Source organism: Ahaetulla prasina, chromosome 1 (genome assembly GCF_028640845.1).
Source record: "Ahaetulla prasina isolate Xishuangbanna chromosome 1, ASM2864084v1, whole genome shotgun sequence".
Classification (NCBI taxonomy): Eukaryota; Metazoa; Chordata; class Lepidosauria; order Squamata; family Colubridae; genus Ahaetulla; species Ahaetulla prasina.
This window is the reverse complement of record NC_080539.1, coordinates 302,467,107-302,490,931: the sequence shown is the minus strand read 5'-3', so window position 1 is coordinate 302,490,931 and position 23,825 is coordinate 302,467,107. Positions and strand designations below refer to the sequence as shown.

General features: G+C 37.7%; 1 protein-coding gene across 1 annotated transcript in view; it reads right to left on the bottom strand.

Annotated features, from left to right (window-relative positions):
* PSEN1 (presenilin 1) overlaps positions 1-23,825 on the bottom strand; it is a 44,286-nt gene that overhangs the window by 17,778 nt on the left and 2,683 nt on the right. Inside the window, exons 2-7 of the mRNA XM_058161950.1 lie at positions 18,196-18,306; positions 12,673-12,926; positions 10,403-10,544; positions 9,045-9,112; positions 7,182-7,402; positions 1,456-1,554 (exon numbers count right to left, since the gene is read on the bottom strand). Of these exons, the coding sequence (XP_058017933.1) occupies positions 1,456-1,554; positions 7,182-7,402; positions 9,045-9,112; positions 10,403-10,544; positions 12,673-12,926; positions 18,196-18,279 (868 nt within the window). The 5' untranslated portion in view covers positions 18,280-18,306. The remainder of the gene's footprint in view (positions 1-1,455; positions 1,555-7,181; positions 7,403-9,044; positions 9,113-10,402; positions 10,545-12,672; positions 12,927-18,195; positions 18,307-23,825) is intronic.

The following is a 23,825-nucleotide window of genomic DNA, read 5'->3' as shown; positions in this document are numbered from 1 at the left end:
CATTGCATTATACCTTTGTAAAACAGTAGTTTTTTGAATTTTATTTGCATAAATGCATAATTAAATGACAGCGGACACAACAGATATTATATCCTAGAAAAAGATATTTTTTGAAATGTACACCCAGCTAAACAGGTAAGTCTTTTTTAATCTTGTAGTTCTATCATGGCCTCATTTCAGTAAAAAACTCTACTGAAGGATCAGTTGATACATTGTACCATAAAACCAATCAAAATCCCTGAGATAGTCAAACTATTTTGGATCAAATAGGATTTTTTCTTTTTTAATAGTAAACCTTTAAAAGCACAGTATATTGCTTAACTTCCGCTTAACTGCAAAGTCACCACAATGGGAAAATGTGTCATTACCATATTTTTCAGAGTATAAGACGCACTCCCCCCCCCCCCGAAAAAAAGGGTGAAAATCTGGGTGTGTCTTATACTCCGAATGTAGCCCCGCCCAGCTTCTCAAATGGAGGTTTCAGAGGCTGAAAGAAACTTCAGAAACAGAGCCTCACAAAAAAAAGCCCCAAAGGGAGCTTAAGGGAGCTTAGGAAAAAAGCCCCAAATGGAGCTACGGAAAAGAAGCTCCCAAACAGAGCTTCAGAGGCTTTTTTTCTGAAGTTCTGTTTTGCAAACTTTCAGAGGCAGAAAAAAAAGCAAAAAAAAAAAAAGCAAGGCACAGAGCTCACAACCAAGGAACCTGTTGTTAAAATTCACCTCTGGGAACAGCTGATTGGGGGTATTTGGGAGGCCAATCCACCTGCCAATCAGCTTTTTTTCTTATTTTCCTCCCCAAAAACTAGGTGCGTCTTATACTCCGAATGTAGCCCCGCCCAGCTTCTCAAATGGAGGTTTCAGAGGCTGAAAGAAACTTCAGAAACAGAGCCTCACAAAAAAAAGCCCCAAAGGGAGCTTAAGGGAGCTTAGGAAAAAAGCCCCAAATGGAGCTACGGAAAAGAAGCTCCCAAACAGAGCTTCAGAGGCTTTTTTTCTGAAGTTCTGTTTTGCAAACTTTCAGAGGCAGAAAAAAAAGCAAAAAAAAAAAAAAAAAAGCAAGGCACAGAGCTCACAACCAAGGAACCTGTTGTTAAAATTCACCTCTGGGAACAGCTGATTGGGGGTATTTGGGAGGCCAATCCACCTGCCAATCAGCTTTTTTTCTTATTTTCCTCCCCAAAAACTAGGTGCGTCTTATACTCTGAAAAATAAGGTAGTTTGTTATATTTAAAACATTAGATTTTTGCTGTATCTCATTTTTGCTTTTATAGTCAAAGGAAAGGTACTAACTCAAGCATCTCACCCAGGCCAGGTTTTAAACTTAATAATAAAGACCTGTTTTCTTATGAAAGGGAACTGTGTCTCACAGCATCTAACATTTCATATCTTAATAGAAAATGAGATGAATTGTTTTCTCTCAGTTCAAAGCAGGCATCATCAGATAATCCGTTCTTACATGAATAAATGAGTGCTGGGAACAAAGTTTCATTTCTTTCTTGAGCTGTTTCTACTAGCATGCGAAGAGGCCCTTTGGGAGACAATACCGCAATCAGATCTGAAAGATAGATATTGAGATTATTTAAAAAAAACTGGAATAATGGCTCCTCCGTGGTCAGAAAGACATACTTAGTAATATGAATGTAATAAATTAGGCGGCCTAGTGGGACTTTCATACAATATTTTGTATACTGATAAAAGACTGTAACAGAAAAATATTGCGTGGTTCAAATCTATTAAACCGTCCAGCCTGTGATATGCCGCACATTTTTAGAATAGTTAATAATGAAAAAAATCATGACGATACATGCTACAATTAATCTTTTGATTCAGAAACACTGTCATTATTTCTCTTAATCCTGAGTTCATTACTACTGTGCTACCAGGATAAGGATTGAAACCAAACCAGTGGGGGGGGGGGGAGAGAAAGGAAACAAACAAAGAAAAAGAAAAAACGAAACAAGACATTTCAAAAATTGGAAGGAGACTTAGCACAGTGACATTCAGAGAAGAAAATAAAGGATATAGAAGGAAACAGCCTGTCTGTATTCCATGTTTATTTTTATAATTAAAGCATGATATCTAAATGATAGCCTTCTCATGGAGTAAGTTTTTTTTGTCTATCAGAGGCTTCTATCAATTGAACTGAGGGGGAAGCAGTTTCTGATTACATACCATCCACCTATATGCCTTCTGGATCAACATTCATACAGCCATGTAATATTTTAGAATCGAATCGAATAGAATAGAATTTTTTATTGGCCAAGTGTGATTGGACACACAAGGAATTTGTCTTGGTGCATATGCTCTCAGTGTACATAAAAGAAAAGATACGTTCATCAAGGTACAACATTTACAACACAAATGATGGTCAATATATCAATATAAATCATAAGGATTGCCAGCAACAAAGTTACAGTTATACAGTCATAAGTGGAAAGAGAATGGTGATGGGAATGATGAGAAGATTAATAATAGTGCAGATTTAGTAAATAGTTTGACAGTGTTGAGGGAATTATTTGTTTAGCAGAGTGATGGCCTTCGGGAAAAAACTGTTCTTGTGTCTAGTTATTCTGGTGTGCAGTGCTCTATAGCGTCGTTTTGAGGGTAGGAGTTGAAACAGTTTATGTCCTGGATGTGAGGGATCTGTAAATATTTTCACGGCCCTCTTCTTGATTCGTGCAGTATACAGTTCCTCAATGGAAGGCATAATATTTTGGGATGCGTTAGGTATGACTTCATGAAACAGACCATCTACTCTAATCTGAATGAAATCATCCTCAATCTCTGTATCTCATCAATGTACATTATGTTTTAATTATTGTGTATGTCTGTATTTTATCTGCCTGTTCACCGCCCTGAGTCCTTTGGGAGAAGGGCGGTATACAAATTAAAATATTATTATTATTATTATTATTATTATTATTATTATTATTATTATTATTATTATTATTATTATTATTATTATTATTATTATTATTATTATTATTATTATTATTATTATTATTATTATTATAAACATACCAACTTACTTGTAACCTTATATGCTACTTGTTGTCATTCAAGGACATGCCTAAACAGCAGCAAACATCCATCATCCCTTTTTTGGGAAGGATATTTTTTCCTATGCAACAACTTTTTAAAAAAAAATTAAGTATCTGTAGGGAATGCCCCCCCCCTCGAGATTTTAAGCCGAATTGTAGCCATCACATTTGTATAGCCTCATTATAAAAAGGACAAGCTTTCCTTGCCTGAAAAAAATAGCAGAATTACTTATTTGTTAAAGCAATTTTCCAATTCAACTTTTCAGCCACCAAACTCTATGGAGAAAAGGTGCTACGCTATCTCTGGCATCTTATGGCAAGGATCCATAAGGAAGTTAGATAACGCATGGCAATTCTCTATTTCATGGGGGCCTCTCTGGTTGAATCCATTCCCTGCCCTGCCTCACCCAATTCTGCAGCAGTTTTTTTTCAGACTTGAAAACTCACACGAACATTTAGACAGGCCTTAGGTTTAGCAAATACCAGCGAATAAAACAGCATTTTACTTTATTGCAAAGAAACAGTACCCACCTACATCACATTATGAGGCATAGACACTTATTAAATGTCATTACTTCATTTTCGTACTCAGGAAAAATTCAAGTTTGAAATTCCTGGGTTTCTCCAGATTGGAAAAACACCTCTCTTGCCAAACACAATTTTTTTTCTTTAAGATTTACACTGAGTCAGTTGATAATTGTTCTAACTATAGAAGTTAACAGTCAGTAAAGTTACTAAACTTATAATATACAAGAACTACACTTGTATAATGGTAAGGAATTTTAAGACAATACAGTATTTTAAATCAATTTGATGGCATGTGACATCTGCATTTTTGTGGCTATCCTTTGTTTCTGAACTTATATAGAAGAAGAATGTTTTTGCAAGTTCATTTGGATTCCTTACAACTTGGGAAAAAGTATATGGTATTTCAAACTTGTTTGTCTGCATATCTTAAAATGCTGCCAAACTACTTGTTCCCACTTGAAAATCGAACTGTATGTTTGTTTGTATGTGTGTACGAAAGAAAAAGAATACTTCAAAAAGTAGAGCTCTTTTACACTGTGAAAAGTCTTTGGTACTTACAAAATTTAAAACGTAAAAGCGTATAAGCAGTATTTTTCTTTAAAAAAAAAATACTATCATGCTAGTAAACAGGAAAACAATGAATATACACATTAAAAGGATTTTTGTTTAATCTAACAAATTGGGTTGCAATCTTTAATTCCAAATGCACACCTCATTATATTTTGCTTATTTGAGTATTTTGATGCTCTAAATATGTTTTCTTTTACACTTCAGTATTGCAGCAGTTACCTCAATTTCCATCAAAATCAAAGTTGAGAGGACTTTTTTTTTTCAGAATAAGAACAACGTAACAGCTAGCTAATTTCCCACACTGTCCAGTCAAATGCATATGGGAACCCCAAAAGCTCCCAAATAACAGTATGTGGACTTTGAAGATGATGCGTAGCTAATATGCTTTATAACTGGATGGGGTCTGGATGGAGAAGATCAGGTTTCGACTCAACCCTTCCAAGACTGAGTGGCTGTGGATGCCGGCTGATTCCATCGCTGACTGTTGGAGGCGAATCATTGGCCCCTAGGGAGAGGGTCCGCAACTTAGGCATTCTCCTGGATGTTCGGCTGGCTTTAGAAGAACACATGACGGCTGTCACCAGGGGAGCTTTTTATCAGGTCCGCCTGATACGCCAGTTGCGTCCCTTCCCATCCCTTGTGTCCCTTCCCATCCCTAGACTGGGATTCTCTATGCACGGTCACTCATGCCCTTGTCAGTTCCCGCCTGGATTACTGCAATGCTCTCTACATGGAGTTCCACTTGAAGAGCACCAGGAGGCTCCAACTGGTCCAGAATGCAGCTGCGCAGATAATAGAGGGAGCAACACGATGCTCCCATGTAACACCTCTCCTGCGGAAGCTGCACTGGCTGCCAGTGGTCTTCCGGGTGCAATTCAAGGTGTTGGTTATCACCTTTAAAGCGCTCCATGGCATAGGACCGGGTTATTTATGGCCACCAATAGCCTCCCACCGACCTGTGCGCTCGCATAGGGAGGGCCTCTTCAGGGTGCTGTCAGTCAAACAATGCCAACTGGCGACCCCCAGGGGGAGGGCCTTCTCTGTGGGGGCTCCTGCTCTTTGGAATGAGCTAACTCTGGGGTTGCGTCAACTCCCTGACCTCCGGACCTTTAAACATGAGCTTAAGACCTTTTTGTTCCACCGTGCGGGGCTGGCCTAACGTAATTTTAAATGTGGGGATTTTATGAGGGTTTTATGATAGTTTTAATTTATTGTGGCCAAATTTAGAATCAGTTTTTTAAAATGTTTTAATTTTTGCTAATGTTGTTTTATTCTGGCTGTAAACCGCCCTGAGTCCTTCGGGAGAAGGGCGGTATAGAAATCAAATAAATAAATAAATAACTATACACATTGAATCAGTATATCAACTCTCAGCCCAGATCAACATTCATTTATCTCTAACATGGATTCTACAGTTGCTTGAAGGGGAATCACGTGTCCTGGATAGACTGCAAAGACCAATTAACCAAAATCTTTCCCCGGAGAGTTAGCATTTTATCCTGAAAAAGACTATAGAGAATACTCTGAGAGAAAAGGAGCAAGGAGCTGTGTGCCAAGGTGGGAGGCTGAAAGTTGTGAGAGGGAAGGAGAGAGGAATTTTCAGGTAATGACCAAATATAAGAGGAAGACACTAAATAACTCTTATCTTTCAATACTAGATATTTTTCATACTACATAGAACAAATGAACGTTCCTTATTAAAATAAAAATAAGGAAGCCAGGACTCTGCTGTAGTCAATAAATTCTTTCTAGAAAGAACATTAGCACATAATGTGGTAAAAAGGAGCATGTGCTGAAAAACGTGGTATATAATAAAGCACACTTTGTTTCCACATTGCTATAAAATTGCAAGAGACATAATAAGTCCCATTCTCTAATGGCAGTAATTCAGTCAGCAGACACATTTCCTAGACATGTTTTGCATCATCACTGAAAAGTTATCAGAAACTTCTATAGCTGAGGGACGTTTGGCAGAAAGTACACTTCCACAAAAGATATTCCTAGATGATACCACAGCATTTGTGACATAATTCTAAACTTGACAATGTCAGGTTCCAAGTAATGCATCCATCACAAACTGAACTCTGAGGCATTCCTTTCTCTCAAAGGACAAATTTATTTAGATACACCATCTTGGCAACTAACTAATGAAAAACCAGTACTGAAGTTCCTGGGTTTTTCACCTCAATATAAGTTTCAGTTTCTCAAGTTCCCAAAACAAACTGTCACATTGTCCAACCAAGATGGGAGCTGGTTGCTTGGTGACTTCTCTCCACCTCCTCCTCTGCTCAACCAGCCGTTAGAATGTGGTTGACTCATTGGTTAGGAATGATGTTTTGGCTTCAGGCTCAATCCTCCTTCAGTTTCAAACTGTGTCAAACTGAATTCATGTCAGAATACCCAATGATACAAACAATCCCACACCCCAATCAAATTCAGGCTTGACAGACAATGCATGGGTCCATTCTGCATAACTCAACTGACACAGCTTTTGTTAGAAAAGATCCCAGTCCTATTCCTCAAAGGATAACTAAACCTTCTTCAGAATATATAAAGGCCAGGTTTTACTCTCATGTTTGGCCATCCCAAAGAGCAATGAAGGAATGCTCACTGATAGTTATCATATTTTCCTGAAAATAAGACCCTGTCTTATATTTTTTCTGAACCCTGAAATAAGCGCTTAGCCTTATTGCCATGCACTCAAAAGCCCGACTGGGCTTATTATCAGGGGATGTCTTACTTTGGGGGAAACAGGGTAGTAAGCTTCAGCCAGCGGCAAGAGGTTTGTGAAACCTGAAGTCAAAAAACTGTCCTCTCCAACAGCAAAAGCTTTTATGTAAGATTGAGAGAAACCAAGCACCCATATTAACGAAAGCCCCCCACCCCCCAAAGCTTATTTAAGGTGTGATCCAGATTTACAATATAACTTCCCAATCATTAAAATAATCTGGCATCCCAAACATAAAAAGAATACCAGCAATTTTTTGAAAGTGTTTTCAAGGGCTTTTACTGAAAACTGAAAATAGGGATAGAGGAATCTTACCATACACTGAGATTACTGCCAAGATGAGCCAAGCGGTCCATTCAGGAAGATACTTTATAAACACCAAGGCCATTAGAGCACTTATCATAATGAGGTAGGCTTGTTGAAGACGGAGGGGGCCTTTCCAGTGAACGCAGATCATTCCGACCACCCCAAAGTTCCAAATCATGAGTGCCACAGTAATGTAATCCATGGCAACGTTATAGGTCTTAAAAACTTCCCTAAAACACAAAGACAAAATATTAAGAGGTACTTGTGATTTTGACAATGGTATATTGTGTAAAATTGTGATATTCAGATAAAGCACCTTGCTCCCTTCCTTGCCATCTTTGTTAAATTTTAAGTCAATTTTAATGTTAGTTTTTATTGTTTTGAGGTTTTATTTTGTTGCTTTTATTGGCTGTAAGCTGCCTAGAGCCAACTCTAGGTGAGATGGGCAACACGGAAGTTTAATAAATAAAAAATAAATAAAGATGTGAACAACTATTTCAATGCCGAATCAATAGTGTTATCCAGAAATACAAATGATTCAACAGAAAATAAAACGACTGCACAGCATTGTAGAAAAAGAAATCAATAGGGGACATACAGTATGTAAACATAAATGTTATTATGGTAGCCAAAATTAGATTAACGTATTTAAGAGATTTAATATACAATCTTAACAGTTGCTGAATTCAATTTATTAGACAGCAATTTTAAAACAACCTTTTGTGTACAGAGTGTAAAGTTTATTCCATAATGGCAAGTTTACAGAAGACTTAAGCTTCTTCCCCAGTGCTGATAGAACCAGCAGAGCAATTTGCTGTTTGTTGTGATAACCTGTATTAGTTCTCTCAGCCAGTCAAGAAACTACAATATAGACTTTTAAGAACTGCAAAGAGCTAATAAATAGATGTACTGCAGCTGAGTTAATGAAGCCCTTATAAAAGACTTTTAGCATGTATGTGAAATGCATGTCTTTATTTAGAGTGAAATCAAGATTCAAACTCTTGTTTTTCTGGTTGCTGCCTGTAAAGAGCTAAAAGCCATACCCTTTGGGGAGGGAGGAATGTTCTAACACATTTATCATTTTGGCAACACCTAATCTGGTTGTTTGCTTGTACTATGCTTTCACTTGCCCATTTGCACTGAAAAGTGGGGAGAAAATTCTGTTGCTATGCACTGCATTTGAGGAATGAGCCATGAACTAACTATGCAGAACTATCCCATGTGGATAGGATCTATTTCTCCCTCTCAAAGATTATCATAAACCTTGATCTTTCTATCTAAAGCATCTGTACTAATACTAGAGTACAGAAACTAAAACCAGCATGCGAAAACCATCATTAAAGCATTATTTTGCTTTTGTTGTACAAATGAAACCTCATTTTAGTACACCTTGATATAATGGACTTTGTAAACATAGTCTGCTCATGTCAAATGACAAAATTATTTTGTTTGCATCAACCTGTATTATTTGCGTAATGAATTCATTACAAAACTGATGCAAATTATTACATTTAAATGACTTTCATAAATAATAGACATCTCTGTCCCGAAAGAAATGAAATTTCATTGTATTGACAGAAGTATGTGTGTGTGTGTGTGTGTGTGTGTGTATACACATACACACATATACACATACATATATATATCAGAATAGAATCTATACATGGCTTTGCTTCTTTGAAATCCAAATAGTCACATGTTTTTAAAAATGATACAAAACTCTGAATTATAAACATTTGTTATTATTAAATATAATCCTTATATGTAAACCTTAATATAGTAACTAGGATTTAAGGTTACTTAATATTCAAAAACCTGAACCCGTTCCCCCCATTTTGACAAATCTAAATAGCAAAATGTTTCTATACTCACCCTAAGTAAATAAATGAGAAAAAAAAAAGCAAAAAGAGAGAAGAAACAATGAGCCAACCGTGGATCACCTGAAACACAAATAAAAGATGTTTTTAATGTTCAGACTCGATGTTAGGTTGACAAATAGTTATTTGAAACTTTAGAGCATCTTCATATAGTATTTTCTTATGAAATCATGAGGGCTGTATGCAGAGTCCTGCCTAGATACCAAGGATTTCTGACAATCTCTCTCTCTGTCCTAAGCCCCTTTTTAAAGTTCTTTAAAATCCCAAAGCCCCTTTTAAAGGATTATGAGATACAATTATATTCAGGTACTCCTCAACTTATGACAACGGAGCCCACATTTTCTGTTGTTAAGTGAGACATTTGTAAAGTGAGTTTTGCCCTATTTTATGACCTTTCTTGCCACATTTGTTAAGTCAATCACTGAAGTTAAGTTAGTAACATGGTTGTTAAGTGAATCTATTTGGTTATTTGAATACATTTTAATATCAGGTTAATAGTCATTTTAATTTGTTTCAGGGTTGCCTCCTTTTCCAAAATAATTTTTAAATAAGATTTAAAATATCTAACTGCCAATTTCTGACGATCATTATTACAAATTTCTTTTGTAAAATACAAAACTATGTTATTTTTTTTGTCCCATTCTGCTGTTTCATAGTTAATCTTCAGATGAAGCATAGATTTAACAATTGTTTCGATCCTTTACAAACTGGAATAGAATAAGTTGTAGAATAGCATTATAAATAAATGGAAATGGGAGTTTGAATGAAAATATTATAAAAATTTTGAGCTCACCTTATAGCACCTATATTTATAAAGCACAACCAGGAGTACGGTCATGACAACAATGACACTAATCATGATGGCAGCATTGAGTACAGAATTCAGAGCTCTTTGTCCAACAGTTTCTGTATCTTCTGTAAATGGAGTATAGATTCTACAATGCAATGAAGAGTAAAATAAAATATGTCACATGCTTTTAAGTCAGGATACATTTTCTGATTAAATTCATCTGAAAAAAATTCAACAAATATGGAACACTTTATAAAGTTTCTTGCATGCACCATCTAGTGGCTATGAAATGAATTACAGGCACATCACTACTTCATTTTAAGCGGCCAACAAAGTCAAAAACGCAACAGCAGAATATGAAGCTGCTGAATATGTACGACAAACCTTGTCATCCTTGTCACATAAAACACAAGACAAGTTCTGCTGATCAAGACAAAACTGACCCAATATAATAAAATTCCCTAGGTAATATATTATGAAAGAAGTCATACATCTGTCTACATTCCATATTATAAATGGAAATGGGAGTTTGAATGAAAATATTATAAAAATTTTGAGCTCACCTTATAGCACCTATATTTATAAAGCACAACCAGGAGTACGGTCATGACAACAATGACACTAATCATGATGGCAGCATTGAGTACAGAATTCAGAGCTCTTTGTCCAACAGTTTCTGTATCTTCTGTAAATGGAGTATAGATTCTACAATGCAATGAAGAGTAAAATAAAATATGTCACATGCTTTTAAGTCAGGATACATTTTCTGATTAAATTCATCTGAAAAAAATTCAACAAATATGGAACACTTTATAAAGTTTCTTGCATGCACCATCTAGTGGCTATGAAATGAATTACAGGCACATCACTACTTCATTTTAAGCGGCCAACAAAGTCAAAAACGCAACAGCAGAATATGAAGCTGCTGAATATGTACGACAAACCTTGTCATCCTTGTCACATAAAACACAAGACAAGTTCTGCTGATCAAGACAAAACTGACCCAATATAATAAAATTCCCTAGGTAATATATTATGAAAGAAGTCATACATCTGTCTACATTCCATATTATACATGTATATGTGCACATGGACATGAACATATATGTAAATTCCCTCCTCATTCTTATGGATGGCATGTCCTCTACCCAAGGCCTGGGAGTTTGAGTGTTCCTAGCACTGCACTCTTCTGGATAGAGAGCGCTGATGTTTTCCCTGGAATCTGTTGGAGCCAATCTCCCAGCTTAGGGGTAACAGCCCTTTGATCTTTAACTTTGACCTTTACTTTCCATATTCCCTTTAGTTCTTCCTTCAGGTCCTGGAACTTCTGCAGTTCCTCATAGGCCTTCCTGATGTTGCTGTCACTTGAGATTGCTACATCAGTCACCACTGCTGTCCTCTGGTCCTTATCTACTACAATGTCTGATTGGCTGGCCAGCACCTGCTTATCCATCTGGATCTGAAAATCCTACAGGATTTTAACCCTGTTGTTCTTTACAACTTTTTGCGGAATCTCTCATCTGGATTTGGAAGACCGGTACCCTGTGCAGAGGTTGATGCCAGCTACTCAAGTTTGCCTTTCAGGATATACAGTTTCTGCCTTCATCTCACACCCTGCCACTATGTCTTGGACTGTTTCTGAGGCCTCTCTGTGTGATCTGCACTTTGGGTCCCGTCTACTGTCCTGCTTCTATGGATCTGGTGCTTAGTTCCTGTTCTGCTGCTGCCGTGATCAGTGCTGTTTTTTTTAATGCAGCCCTTTCCAGCCACTCTCAGGATTTCCCAATATCAGCCAACTCAGCTATATATCAATGATACATGGCACTTCCCCTATTTGATCAACTTTTTTCAGTTCCCTTTTTAATGAATCCAAAACACAACTTCTGTGGTTTCTACAATATGTATGCAATGGGTTATCTTGAGCTTCACATCCTGACTCCAAAATCCCTTTCCCAATCAGGTAATTCAGTTCACATTCCATTAATGTACACGAAAAAGAAATTTTGTGATACCATACACTAGGTAGCACTTATACCGACTCACATTTGATGTTTTGAGATCCATTAATCTACACCTAAACTCTAAAATGTAACTTATATAATGGGGTGTACTTTAATTTAGTTCAGGGACTCACCATGATATTCCAAAATTAAAAAGATAAACAATAAAGATAAGAACCACTTACTTTTAAAAACATTTAATTCTTAAAGGGGAAAGATATAAATTGGCTTTACAAGAAAATACAACGGGTGAAATCAAAGAACTGTGCTTCCATTGATAGGAAGCTTCTGTCAGGAAAATGGGGGAAAGGGGCGTTAACAAAACCCCATCTATTAGGAAGGATTAAGGGAGACATCTGGAATAGATATGTAAAATGCAAGAGAAAGATTACCCCCTATTTCTATTGATGTAAGTTTCCCACTGGTAGAAAAATTTTTAGAAGGAAGGATTCACCCAATATCCTATCTATGAATGAAAATATCCAATGCTATTCTATAATTACATGTATTTGTTCAAAGAAACATAGAGAAGCAGAAGAGTTATTTAAAACTGGAGAAATGAGAAGGAAGGAAGGAAGGAAGGAAGGAAGGAAGGAAGGAAGGAAGGAAGGAAGGAAGGAAGGAAGGAAGGAAGGAAAGGAGTTGAAAATTTCTTTTCCAAAACTGTATCTTTTGAGGAACTAGAGGAAAAGGGATTTCTAGCAAAACCAAAAATAGCAAATATACTGAGAATAACTATATTTTGAAGCATTAGTTAAAAGAATAAATACGGAGGAGGAAAAAATAAAGAGTATCACAGCAAGAAAAAAGCAATTATGGAAATAGTTACGTACAGCTGCCCATCCTTGCGCGTATAGAAACTGACAGACTTGATAGTCGCAACCACCACTACCATACATAATGTGACAGGCACAAAGAGCATGATCACATGCTTGGCCCCATATTTCAGTGTCAGCTCTTCCTCTTCCTCCTCCTCTTGCTCCACCACTTGTCGAGGCCTTTGCTGTGGCTGTCCATTAGTTGCTGGAGTAGGATTATTAGATCTCCGGTCCCCACTCTCCTGTTGTCGTCTTTCGTTGTTGACATTCTGAAATTAAGAATCCCACATCCGTAAATATTTCCATGTTTTATGTGTCTCTTACATTTTAAATTCTAAAAGTCAACAATCTGGGAGCACCAAATGCTGCTAGACTGCTGTTTCTATGCAGGAAATGGCCTAGAAGGGGAATGGCCATCAAAACCTTGAGATGTGGGCTATTTATTTTCCTGTGAATCAGTTTCTTTGTTGTGGAGTTGTCAGCATGGCATTCAGGCTTTCAGTAACTACTTAAGCAGCATACAGTGTTTTAAAATGCAAAGAAGATAAATCAGAGGTGAAACTCAATTTCTTTAATCCTGCAAAAAACATATTTAATTCTATCCGCTCCTCCTAGTCCCACAGTACTTCTATGGCTCTTGTTGCCTGTACTTTACCCTTTGAATTTTCATTACAAGCGGCAGGCATGCAGATTGTTTAAACCAATATGGTGCTTTCTTATAGGAAGTTAAGAAGAGAGGCAGTAATATGTTTATAGCATTTTGAAGCGTCCCCAAAATATGATGCCCTGGTTTGTATATTAGCATCAAGTTTTGAAACTTTCATATTATTATTCCCCAATAAGTAAAATCATAGGTTAAGAACAAACAAAGATCAGACAAACAAGAAAAACTGTCAAAACTGTGACTCTATATTTCCATCTCTGGTGAACAATATAAGTGTGCAATTTAAGAAAACCTTTATCAAACTTGTTTAATAAAAATGCAACAATTCTGTGATCCAAAGGTTATTTACAATGAACATTTGGGATTGTTTTATAACCGAATTAATTTTCATAAATAAGCAAAATTATTTTCACACGGATAACTCAGAATATAGAATGCTGTCGCAAGGAGAATAAATAGGGAAAAAAGAACATTTGTATCAAACATTATAAGAACATTTATATCAAACCCTTAAAACTATGCTCTGGGCTACAATTTGAAACTGCTCAAACAAGATTACTCACCGATGCCTAGAGTGTAAAGTCTATGCAAAGGTGCATTTTTAATGGCACGGAATCATGTTACAGTTTTTGTACTTTGCTTTAGTATATAGAATATATAGTTCCCTACCTGATTAGCATTAAATAGAACATAGTTCAGAAAACCTACCTTTAGCAGAAGCAAAGGAATAGATTCTTCAACTTCACTAGCCATTAAGGAACTAAAGACTTGAAAAAGGTTTTAACTAATCCCATTTATACTCTTTGTGTAAAAGAAGGCACTATATATATCTTCAAGGTGAATGAGTAATGCCAAAGATAAACAGCAGCCTTGGCAATTATCAAAGTTATAGTTAATATGAAATCCAAAGCAATCGTTTTAAAGGTGTAGAACATCAAAAGTAGTTCTTCTTACATAATGTGTCTGTGCATTTTCAATCAACAGTAAAAGGCATTGCATATGGTTTCAAAATATTAATCTACTGACTTTAATATTACGGCTGGTCTCCTGTTTCCTTATGACTTAAGAAATTTGTACAGGTAGTCCTTGAGTTACGACAATTGAGCCCAAAATCTATGTTGCTAAGTGAAAAATCTGCTAAGTGAGCTTTGCCCCATTTTACGACTTTTCTTGCCACAACTGTTAAGTGAATCATTATATTTGTTTAGGGAGTAACACGGCTGTTAAGTGAATTTGGATTCCTCATTGACTTTGCTTGTCAGAAGGTTGCAAAAGGTTGATCACATGACACAGGGACACTGCAACCCTTATAAATATGAACCAGTTGCCAAGCGTCTGAATTTTGATCCTGTGACCATAGGGATGCTGCAACAGTTGTAAGCAACAGGTGAAAAATGATCATAAGTCACTTTTTTCATAACCCTTGTAACTTTGAACGATCACTAAATGAACTGTTGTAAGTCGAGGACTACCTGTACAGAGACATCCAAGGTTATGAAGGCAGCTACTATCTAAGCAGATACATAAAACAGAATAGACTAGACTAGACTAGACTAGACTAGACTAGAATATAATTTTTGATCGATCAATGATTGGACACACAAGGAATTTGTATTGGTGCATATGCTCTCAGTGTACATAAAAGAAAAGATATATTCATCAAGAATCATAAGGTACAACACTTAATGATAGTCATAGGGTACAAATAAACAATCAAATCGTATTAGGAAAGTCAATATAAATCGTAAGGTTACCAGCAACAAGATTACAGTCATACAGTCATAAGTGGGAGGAGATGGGTGATAGAAACAATGACAAGATTAATAGTAGTGCAGACTTAATAACTAGTTTGACAATGTTGAGGGAATTATTTATTTAGCAGAGTGATAGTGTTTGGGAAAAAACTGTTCTTATGTCTAGTTGTTCTGGTGTGCAGTGCTCTATAGCCTTGATGGCGAATCTGTGGCACGCGTGTGGGCATGTGAGCTCAGCTCCGGTGTGCGCCAACTGATTTTTGGGCCTTCTGAGCCCACCAGAAGTAGGGAAACAGGCTGTCTCCTACCTCTGGAGGGCCTGGGGGTGGTGCGGAAGGCCTGTTTTTCTCTCTCACCTGGCTCCAGACCCTCTCTATGAGTCTGGGGTGGGCGAAAATGGCCTTCCCCATTTTCCCCATCCCCCCGGAGGCCAGAAACGGCCCGTTTCCCAACTTCCTGTTGGGCAGGAAATGATGTTTTTGCTGTCCTCAGCCTCCAGAGCCTCTCTAGGAGTCCCTGGAGGATGGGGACAGCAAAAAAAGTCACTTCCTGTCCAACCAGAAGTTGAAAAACAGGCCGTTACGGCCTCTAGAAGGCCTCCAGGGGAGTGGGGAAGGCCTTTCTTGCCCTCTCCAGACTCATAGAGAGGCTCTGGAGGCAAGTGAGAGAGAAAAACGGGCTTACCGGGCCATCACGTGCCAGGAGCGGGGGGGGGGGGTCACACATGCATGTGCAGGGGAATTATGGGTGTGGGCACGACTCCCCCTCCTGGCACGTGATGACAAAAAGGTTAGCCATCACTGCTCTATAGCTGTCGTTTTGAGGGTAGGAGATTTTTAAGTACTACGCTTTGGGACGACACAAATTATCTGCTTACTCTGAACTCTCTTAAGCAAGACCATGCCATATAACAAAATAAGGTGCAGAACATATCAATTCCTCCTGCTGCCCCTTAAGTTTGAAACTCTAATAGCAGCACATCTAACAAGCACCAGATTGTACAGACTCATGCTGATTTGATACTTAGCATGATTTTATTTATTAAAAGAATCACAAATCCAGAATCTGGGTAATAATTATATTATATGGAAAACAAGATTTCCTAGGAAATAACTTTAAAAAGATAAAGTTAAAATCTGGTGTTCCAGGAGGTAGAAGTTGAGTCCTAAATCTTTCTGTGGCATGCCTAGAGCTTAATACTATCAACTCTCTTGCATAAGTTCTACATGAGACTGTTTGGGAAGATTATCTTTTATAGGGTCAGGTATCATCGATCTGTATATCTCAACTTTTAGTCAACAAAACAATGCTTTTGAGATTTTTTTTCCCTGAAAGCTGTTGGATATGGAGCAACAGGCTCAAATGAAACTCTAGTAAGGCTCAGTGGTTTTGTGAGCTTAGTCCTACTAGTTCTACTTGCAAGTTGAAGAGGTCTTTCTGAATTTAGAACTCCTCCTTAAAGAGCAAATTAATGGTTGTGAATTAGAAAGTTTTTGTATAGGTTCAACTAGTGGACCAGTTGGGCTCATTCTTGGAATGGCCCTCCTTATGCTCAATTTATACCTTACTCGCGTTGCAGAAGGATTACCGCAACATGCTCTACATGGAGCTGACCAGAAAGGCCATCAAAAAAAATTACAGCTCATCCAAAGTGAAGCTCAGCGAGCGATCATGGGCATTCTTCATTATTCCCATGTGTTCTCTTGCTATCGAGATGAACCGATGGTTAGTTGGATTCCAAATGTATTTCAAGATCCTGGATAGCACCTACAAAGCCCTACCAGGCATGCAGGCTAAGTATTTCAGGGACTACCTATCTGCTGTAATGGCTGCCTATTCTATTTATTCTGACAGGGTTAGTGTATCCTGTCAATTAAAAATGTCATCTAATGGGACCCTGGAGGCAGGCCTTCCCTGTTGCTGTACCTGTCCTATGGAAACCTTCAACATTACACAATATTGAAAAGTTATTTTTGAAGGCTTGGAGCCAGATTGTTTAGGAGGTCCTTTTCAGTAGTCAGTGATGTAATGACCTGAAGTGCCTTTCATGGTTTTTCTCCATATCTTGTTTTATTTTGTCATACATTGTCCCTTTTGTATTGTATTATATTGTATTCCATTATATTGGTTTTAGTTTGTGAAGCTGCTACAGGCATTTTGGAATTAAGTGACAAAAAATGTGAGGAACAAATTAAACAATTCTGGTTTCTCACATACATTTCCATTATTACTATTATTGTTCTATTTCTACTGTCCACCATATGCTTACAATAATCCTGTAAAAAGGGTTAGGCTAAAAGATGGTAACTGCTCTTAAGAACTCCCAGTAAGCTTCATGGTTGAATAAGCCTAGATCTCCTCATCAATGCTAGCCCTACAAAGATACCACAGACTACCTTTGTAGGGCTAGCATTAGCTATAGAGTACCTAAACTGTAACTTCGTTACAGTTTACACAGCAAAAAATACAAATAAGGAGGAAATCCAGTTAAGGAACAAGTAAGGGGCATTCTGCACAGTGGCATACCATCAACAGCCAATTGGTGTGCCAATAGCAATGACCTACCTCAGTAATGGCTAACGTTTTTGCCATCACGAGCCAGGGGCACGTGTATTTGCACCCATACTCATAATTTTATGTGCCCCACTGCCGCAGGTGGTACGTGATGGCCCAGTAGGCACGTGATGGCCCAGTAGGCCCGTTTTTCTCTCTCACCTGGCTCCAGAGCCTTTCTAGGAGTGGGGGTGGGCAAAATGGCCTTCTCTCCCCCCATGCCCTCCGGAGGCAGGAAACAGCCTGTTTCCCTACTTCTGGTGGGCCCAGAAGGCCCAAAAATCAGCCGGCTGCTGTGCGCATGTGCGCCAGAGCGGAGCTTGTGTGCCCACTGATATGGCTACACATGCCACAGGTTCGTCATCAAGGACCTAGCTCCATACCTGCTACCAACACTCTGGATAGTGTCCTCTTTGCCCCCAAGTCACTACACAATGCACCCCATTACTACCTGCACCAGGGGCAGATTGCTGTCCCCTACTCTTAATATGCCACTGATCCTGCATGTTTACTATGTGTAATCCATTCAGTTTATATTTTGGCATGTAATAAAATCATCTTACGTACAGTATTGGTCAGCTGATTGTCAGGAACGTTCTCTCTCAGTTGCCCACGCGGGACCTGTGAAAAATGTGCCGATAGTTCTGCCATTGGGACTTTCTTCTTGAGTTACTGCAGCTGTAAACATTTTTTAAAAAGAAAGAAGTTTTCTGAAAACCTACAATTTATTTGAATGAAGTTAAATGAAAAACTATCTTAGCAGCTCTTTATAAACCAGTGTGTAGAAAAAGCAGTTTGGTATAGAGATCACTGATGCTGAAGTAACTATTGTCCAGTGATTTCACACTTACCATGGATTTATGATTGGCAAATCTGTTCCAAACCAAAGTTTGTCTAAACTTGCACTTTAACATCGCTTACTATATATCAGAACTAGCTGCAACTATCCTATAGAAAGATACTTATGTGAGTTGAATTTAAAGTTAATAAACATTCCTGACTATAAATCACAATTAGGCAGCAAAGTGTTGTGCACCAAATCAATACGATGCAAACAACCGAGCAGCATTGTAGTTCAGAATATGCATTCTTTTAAAAAAAATTGCTAGAAGGTTTCTTCCTCCACTCATTTCGACCAGAATAAAAAAAATTTCAGGTAGGCTAATCATAAATTCTGGCATCAGAAAGAAATTAAATATAATTGATACATTTCAGAATATATGTATTTGTATTTGTAACTGTATTTGTAACTGTATGTGTAACTGCTACCACTGTATACTTTCTGCTGTACAGAAAGGAGAATGCAGTTTTACAAGTAATTTTGAAGAAGGATGGGATGGCAATAAAGAGAATACAATTACTGTAACTAATGGTATTTGGAAATTGATGAATGAATAATCTAAAAGCAATTGATGAATGAATAATCATCAATTGATGAATGAATAATCTAAAAGCAAAAGATGAAAATAGTGAGCCAACTTGGGTGGAGACAGCTAAACTTCTGGTTTTGAAGCCTAAATTTGAAGGATAATATGAAGTGACACGATGAACTAAGGAGAAAAGATTATCTGAGGCCTAGAGGTGTGGGCAATCATTTTCAACCTGTGAACCAAATATCTGTACCTTATGTGGGGGTTATATCAGTGGTGGGATTCAAGTAATTTAACAACCGGTTCTCTGCCCTAATGATTTCTTCCAACAACTAGTTTGCCAGACTGCTCACAAAGTTAACAACCGGTTCTTCCGAAGTGGTGCGAACTGGCTGAATCCCACCACTGGGTTATATACAGCAAGCCCAAAAACACATTATAGGAGTAGGTAAAGATGAGAATTCATTTTTTTCCTCCCTGGGTTGATGCTAAAGGATACTAAAGACTACATTGTTACCAGGAAATGCCCTACCACTTCCAGTTTACAGGTAGTCCTTGACTTACACAACAGTTCATTTAGTGACCGTTCAAAGTTGAATGGCCTTGAAAAATGTGACTTAGCACCATTTTCCAGTTACCAACTTTGTAGCATCCCCATGGTCATGTGATCAAAATTGAGATGCTTGGCAACTGGTTCATATTTATGATTGTTGTTGTGTCCCATGTGATCACCTTTTGCGACTTTCTGACAAGCAAAGTCAATGCGGAAGCCAGTCTTCTCTAAGCAGTTTAAAGATTGCCCTCAACAATCTGGGTCCTCATTTTACTGACTTCGGAAGGACGGAAGGCTGAGTCAACCTGGAACCAGTGAGACTCGAACTGCCAAACTGCCAGCAGTCAGCAGAATTAGCCTGCAGTACTGCATTCTAACCACTGTGCCACCACGGCTCAGTAATAAAGTGATACAATCAAGAATGCCAGTTGCTAATTTCTGATCTGATGACTACATCAGCACAGCCAGTCTTTTATTCACAAGAATGAGCCAAGCTCTACCCGAAAAATGATTACAATAAAAAATTGTAAAAGACTCACTGAGTTGATCACTGTTTTGCATTTCAGTAAAAACAGCTGAGATTTTCAACAGTCTATATTTTTCCTTTGACTCTGTATGACCTAAACGCAAGTGGAGCATAACTCACATTTACTGAGTTAGCATTACAAAAATCAGAGAGAAATGAAAATGTATAACATTTTCTATTTTAAGTTTTCCATATTTTGCCCATTAATTTATTAATAGTGAATTTATTGAAAACCCATAAGGAAAGCAATAGTGATAAAAGGACAATGGAAAAAAAATGTCTTTGGAATGTCCCTATATGATATTTTTGCTGGTTTTTTAAAAATGGTTTTTGGTATGAGATCTTCCAATCTAATCTATAGCTCTGATAAAAAAGCACAGGTAGTCCTTGACTTACAACAGTTTGTTTAGCAACCGTTCAAAGTTACAACATCATTGAAAAAAGTGACTTATGGCAGCTTTTCACACTTACGACCACTGCAGCATCCCTGTGATCATGTGATCAAAATTCAAACCCTTGCCAACTGACTCATATTTCTAATGGTTGCAATGTGCTGGGGTCATATGATCACCTTTTGTGACCTTCTGACAAGTAAAGCCAATGGGAAAACCAGATTTTCTTAACAACCATGTCGCTAATTTAATAACTGCAGTGATTCACTTAAGAATTTTGGCAAGAAAGGTCAAAAATGGGGCAAAATTTACTTAACTAATGTCTCACTTAACAACAGAAATTTCAGGTTCAATTGTGGTCATACATCAAGGACTACTTGTCTCCATGTATGTAGACAAGTACTAGAAACAAAAGAATGCATTAAAAGGAAAAGACTGTTCAATCTTAAACATAGAATGAGGATAGCTGCATGTTTAAAAAAGCCCATGAGGCTGGTGAATATGAGTAACTGATATCACACCTAACTGCTTTCCTCTGTTCTTTTGCCATGCTTCTAGACCATATGAAGCCAGTTAAATAAGAAATGAGCATGCTATTCAAATCATGATTTGGAGTAAAAATATGGTCAAGTTGCAGTAACTTGCTTTCCAGCTCTCTTTCAGCCATGTTTGCTTTCCAGAGTTGGTAAACCCTTTGCATTCGATTCCACAGAATGCTTTCAACCACGTAGAGTGCAATGACAGCACCTTTCTGCTTTATAAAGTAGGAAAAGACATTCTGCTTTAAAGATACGAACAGCTGTTGCATTTCCCTCCCTGGGGGTTCTGAAGCATCTTTACATGGAATCAGATTTTATTTATTTATTTATTTATTAATCGTATTTATATACCGCCCTATCTCCCGAAGGACTCAGGGCGGTTCACAGGCATTTAAAAACATATAAATATAAATACAGAATAAAAACAATTAAGAAACTTATTTGAAAGCCCGTTAATTAAAATATACAAATAAAACCCAATTAAAACCCATGAATTTAAAACCTAGCTCAGTCCTGCACAATTAAATAAATATGTTTTAAGCCAGCGGAAGGTCCAAGGTCCGGAAGCTGGCGGAGTCCGGGGAAGTTCGTTCCAAAGGGTGGGAGCCCCCACAGAGAAGGCCCTTGCCCTGGGCGTCGCCAGACGACATTGCCTTGCTGACGGCACCCTGAGGAGACCCTCTCTGTGAGAGCGCACGGGTCGGTGAGAGGTATTCGGTAGCAGTAGGCGGTCCCGTAAGTAACCCGGCCCAATGCCATGGAGCGCTTTAAAGGTGGTCACCAAGACCTTGAAGCGCACCCGGAAAGCCACAGGTAGCCAGTGCAGTCTGCGCAGGATGGGTGTTATACGGGAGCCACGAGGGGCTCCATCTATCACCCGCGCAGCCACATTATTTCCACCCGTGCAGATCCAAAGCATTACACAGCTCCGTTATTTCTTCCTCTTTTTCATATCTGTGCCAAGGGTTGAAATGGGAAAAGAAAAAAGCTAAACCTTTCTGCACCCTATCCAGTGACTCTAATCCTCATATCATCAGCTTTTTCCCCATAAAAAGCAGGAAATGATCTTCACAAGAAATCTGTTTTCAATATAAATGAAGCTACCCTGTTTTTTGGGTTGTTTAGTAATCATTCCAGGGGTGAAATCCAGCAGGTTCTGATAGGTTCTGAAGAACCGGGAGCGGAAATTTTGAGTAGTTCGGAGAACTGGCAAATACCACCTCTGGCTGGTCCCAGAGGGGGTGGGAATGGAGTGAGGATTTTGCAGTATCCTTACCCTGCCATGCCCACCAAGCCACGCCCACAGAACCAATAGTAAAAAAATTGAATTTCACCACTGAATCATTCTATCCATTAATTTATCTATCCATGGATGTGGTATTGGTTAGCCATGCTAGGGTGAGCATGTTGTGTGCATTCTTATATTATACATTCTTATATTATTTCCACATTATACTAACCCATGGCTTACTAAACAAGCTAAACTAAGCAGGTTACACAGAACACACTGAATGCAAACTAGTGGGACTGATATTGTAGAAGGACATCTGATACACTTTTCAGTAATTGCCACTGAGCTTTTGGAAAAACATGGGAAAGCAATCTGAAATTGCATGTACCCTCATAAGAGGATTTATTAAAACTGTTATTACTCAATACTATGTTATATGTAAAGGAAACTAAAAATAAGAATTAACCTACAAAATATATAAACTAGAATGACTGAAGTAAATTCGGCCAAGAAGAAAGTTCAAATCTAGTCCATAGTGGGCTACATAATAGTATGACCTCATTCATAGATGAACTGTTCTTAAGCAACATATATATTCAGCAAAAATGTTTTACAACACAGGATAATATAGTCCTGATGCATGCTTAATAAAGTCTACCATCCAGCTCTAGATCATAGGATCTGTATTTTTTTTATTTACTGATTATCATTTTGTTTTGCAGGACGAAACTGTAATCAATTGCTTTAGAAGCTGTGTTCACATGGCTTACTCATAGGAAACTGAATAATTGTTTTTTTGCAATAAATCTCATGCTCTGGACTGGCATAATATTCTAAAGTATATTCTGGGTATCTTGCCAAGATTTGCATTATACATTAAAATGCAACTGGCTAGCTCTGATGTAATGTATCTTGTAATCAGATACAATAAAATTAATAAGCATTCTTTGATCTAGAGATAATTAAAAAAAATGACAGACACTCCATTTAGTGATCAATTGTTTAATGTGAAATTGAGAATCATGACAACTATATGTGAAATTGTTCTATATCCAATAAAATAACAAAAAATGCTTTTTTCCAAGTTAACAGAAAAGCATTAGAAAAAATAGTCAGTGCTCAATTACGTCTGTTCTTCTAACTTTCCTTAGATGTCTTTAATACAGTACTTATAAATCAGTAGCATATCTGAAAACATATAGAAGTAACTTTTTAAGAGATACCATTATCACAACAAAGTAGCATTCTATTTGCCTTCAAGTATGCCTATGAATACTCCTACCCTCATAAAAATAATGCTGATCAGAACATGTGCTTTTCTGGTCCTTTCAGGATTGTTTACCATTATAGTTCAACAATATTTGATTGGTCATAGCTTCCTCACTTTTTGACCTATAGTCATATCCCATACATTTTTTTATTTCAATCCCATTGATTTTTATTCTTTATAAATATTTGCTTTAAAGCCAAATAAGTGATTTGAGGCAGATATATTTTAAATTGAGTCAAAAACACCATCTCACCCATTCATTCCTCTCCATTCATCCCTCTCCCCCAAATCTAAGTGCAAATGCAGAAGTATTTTA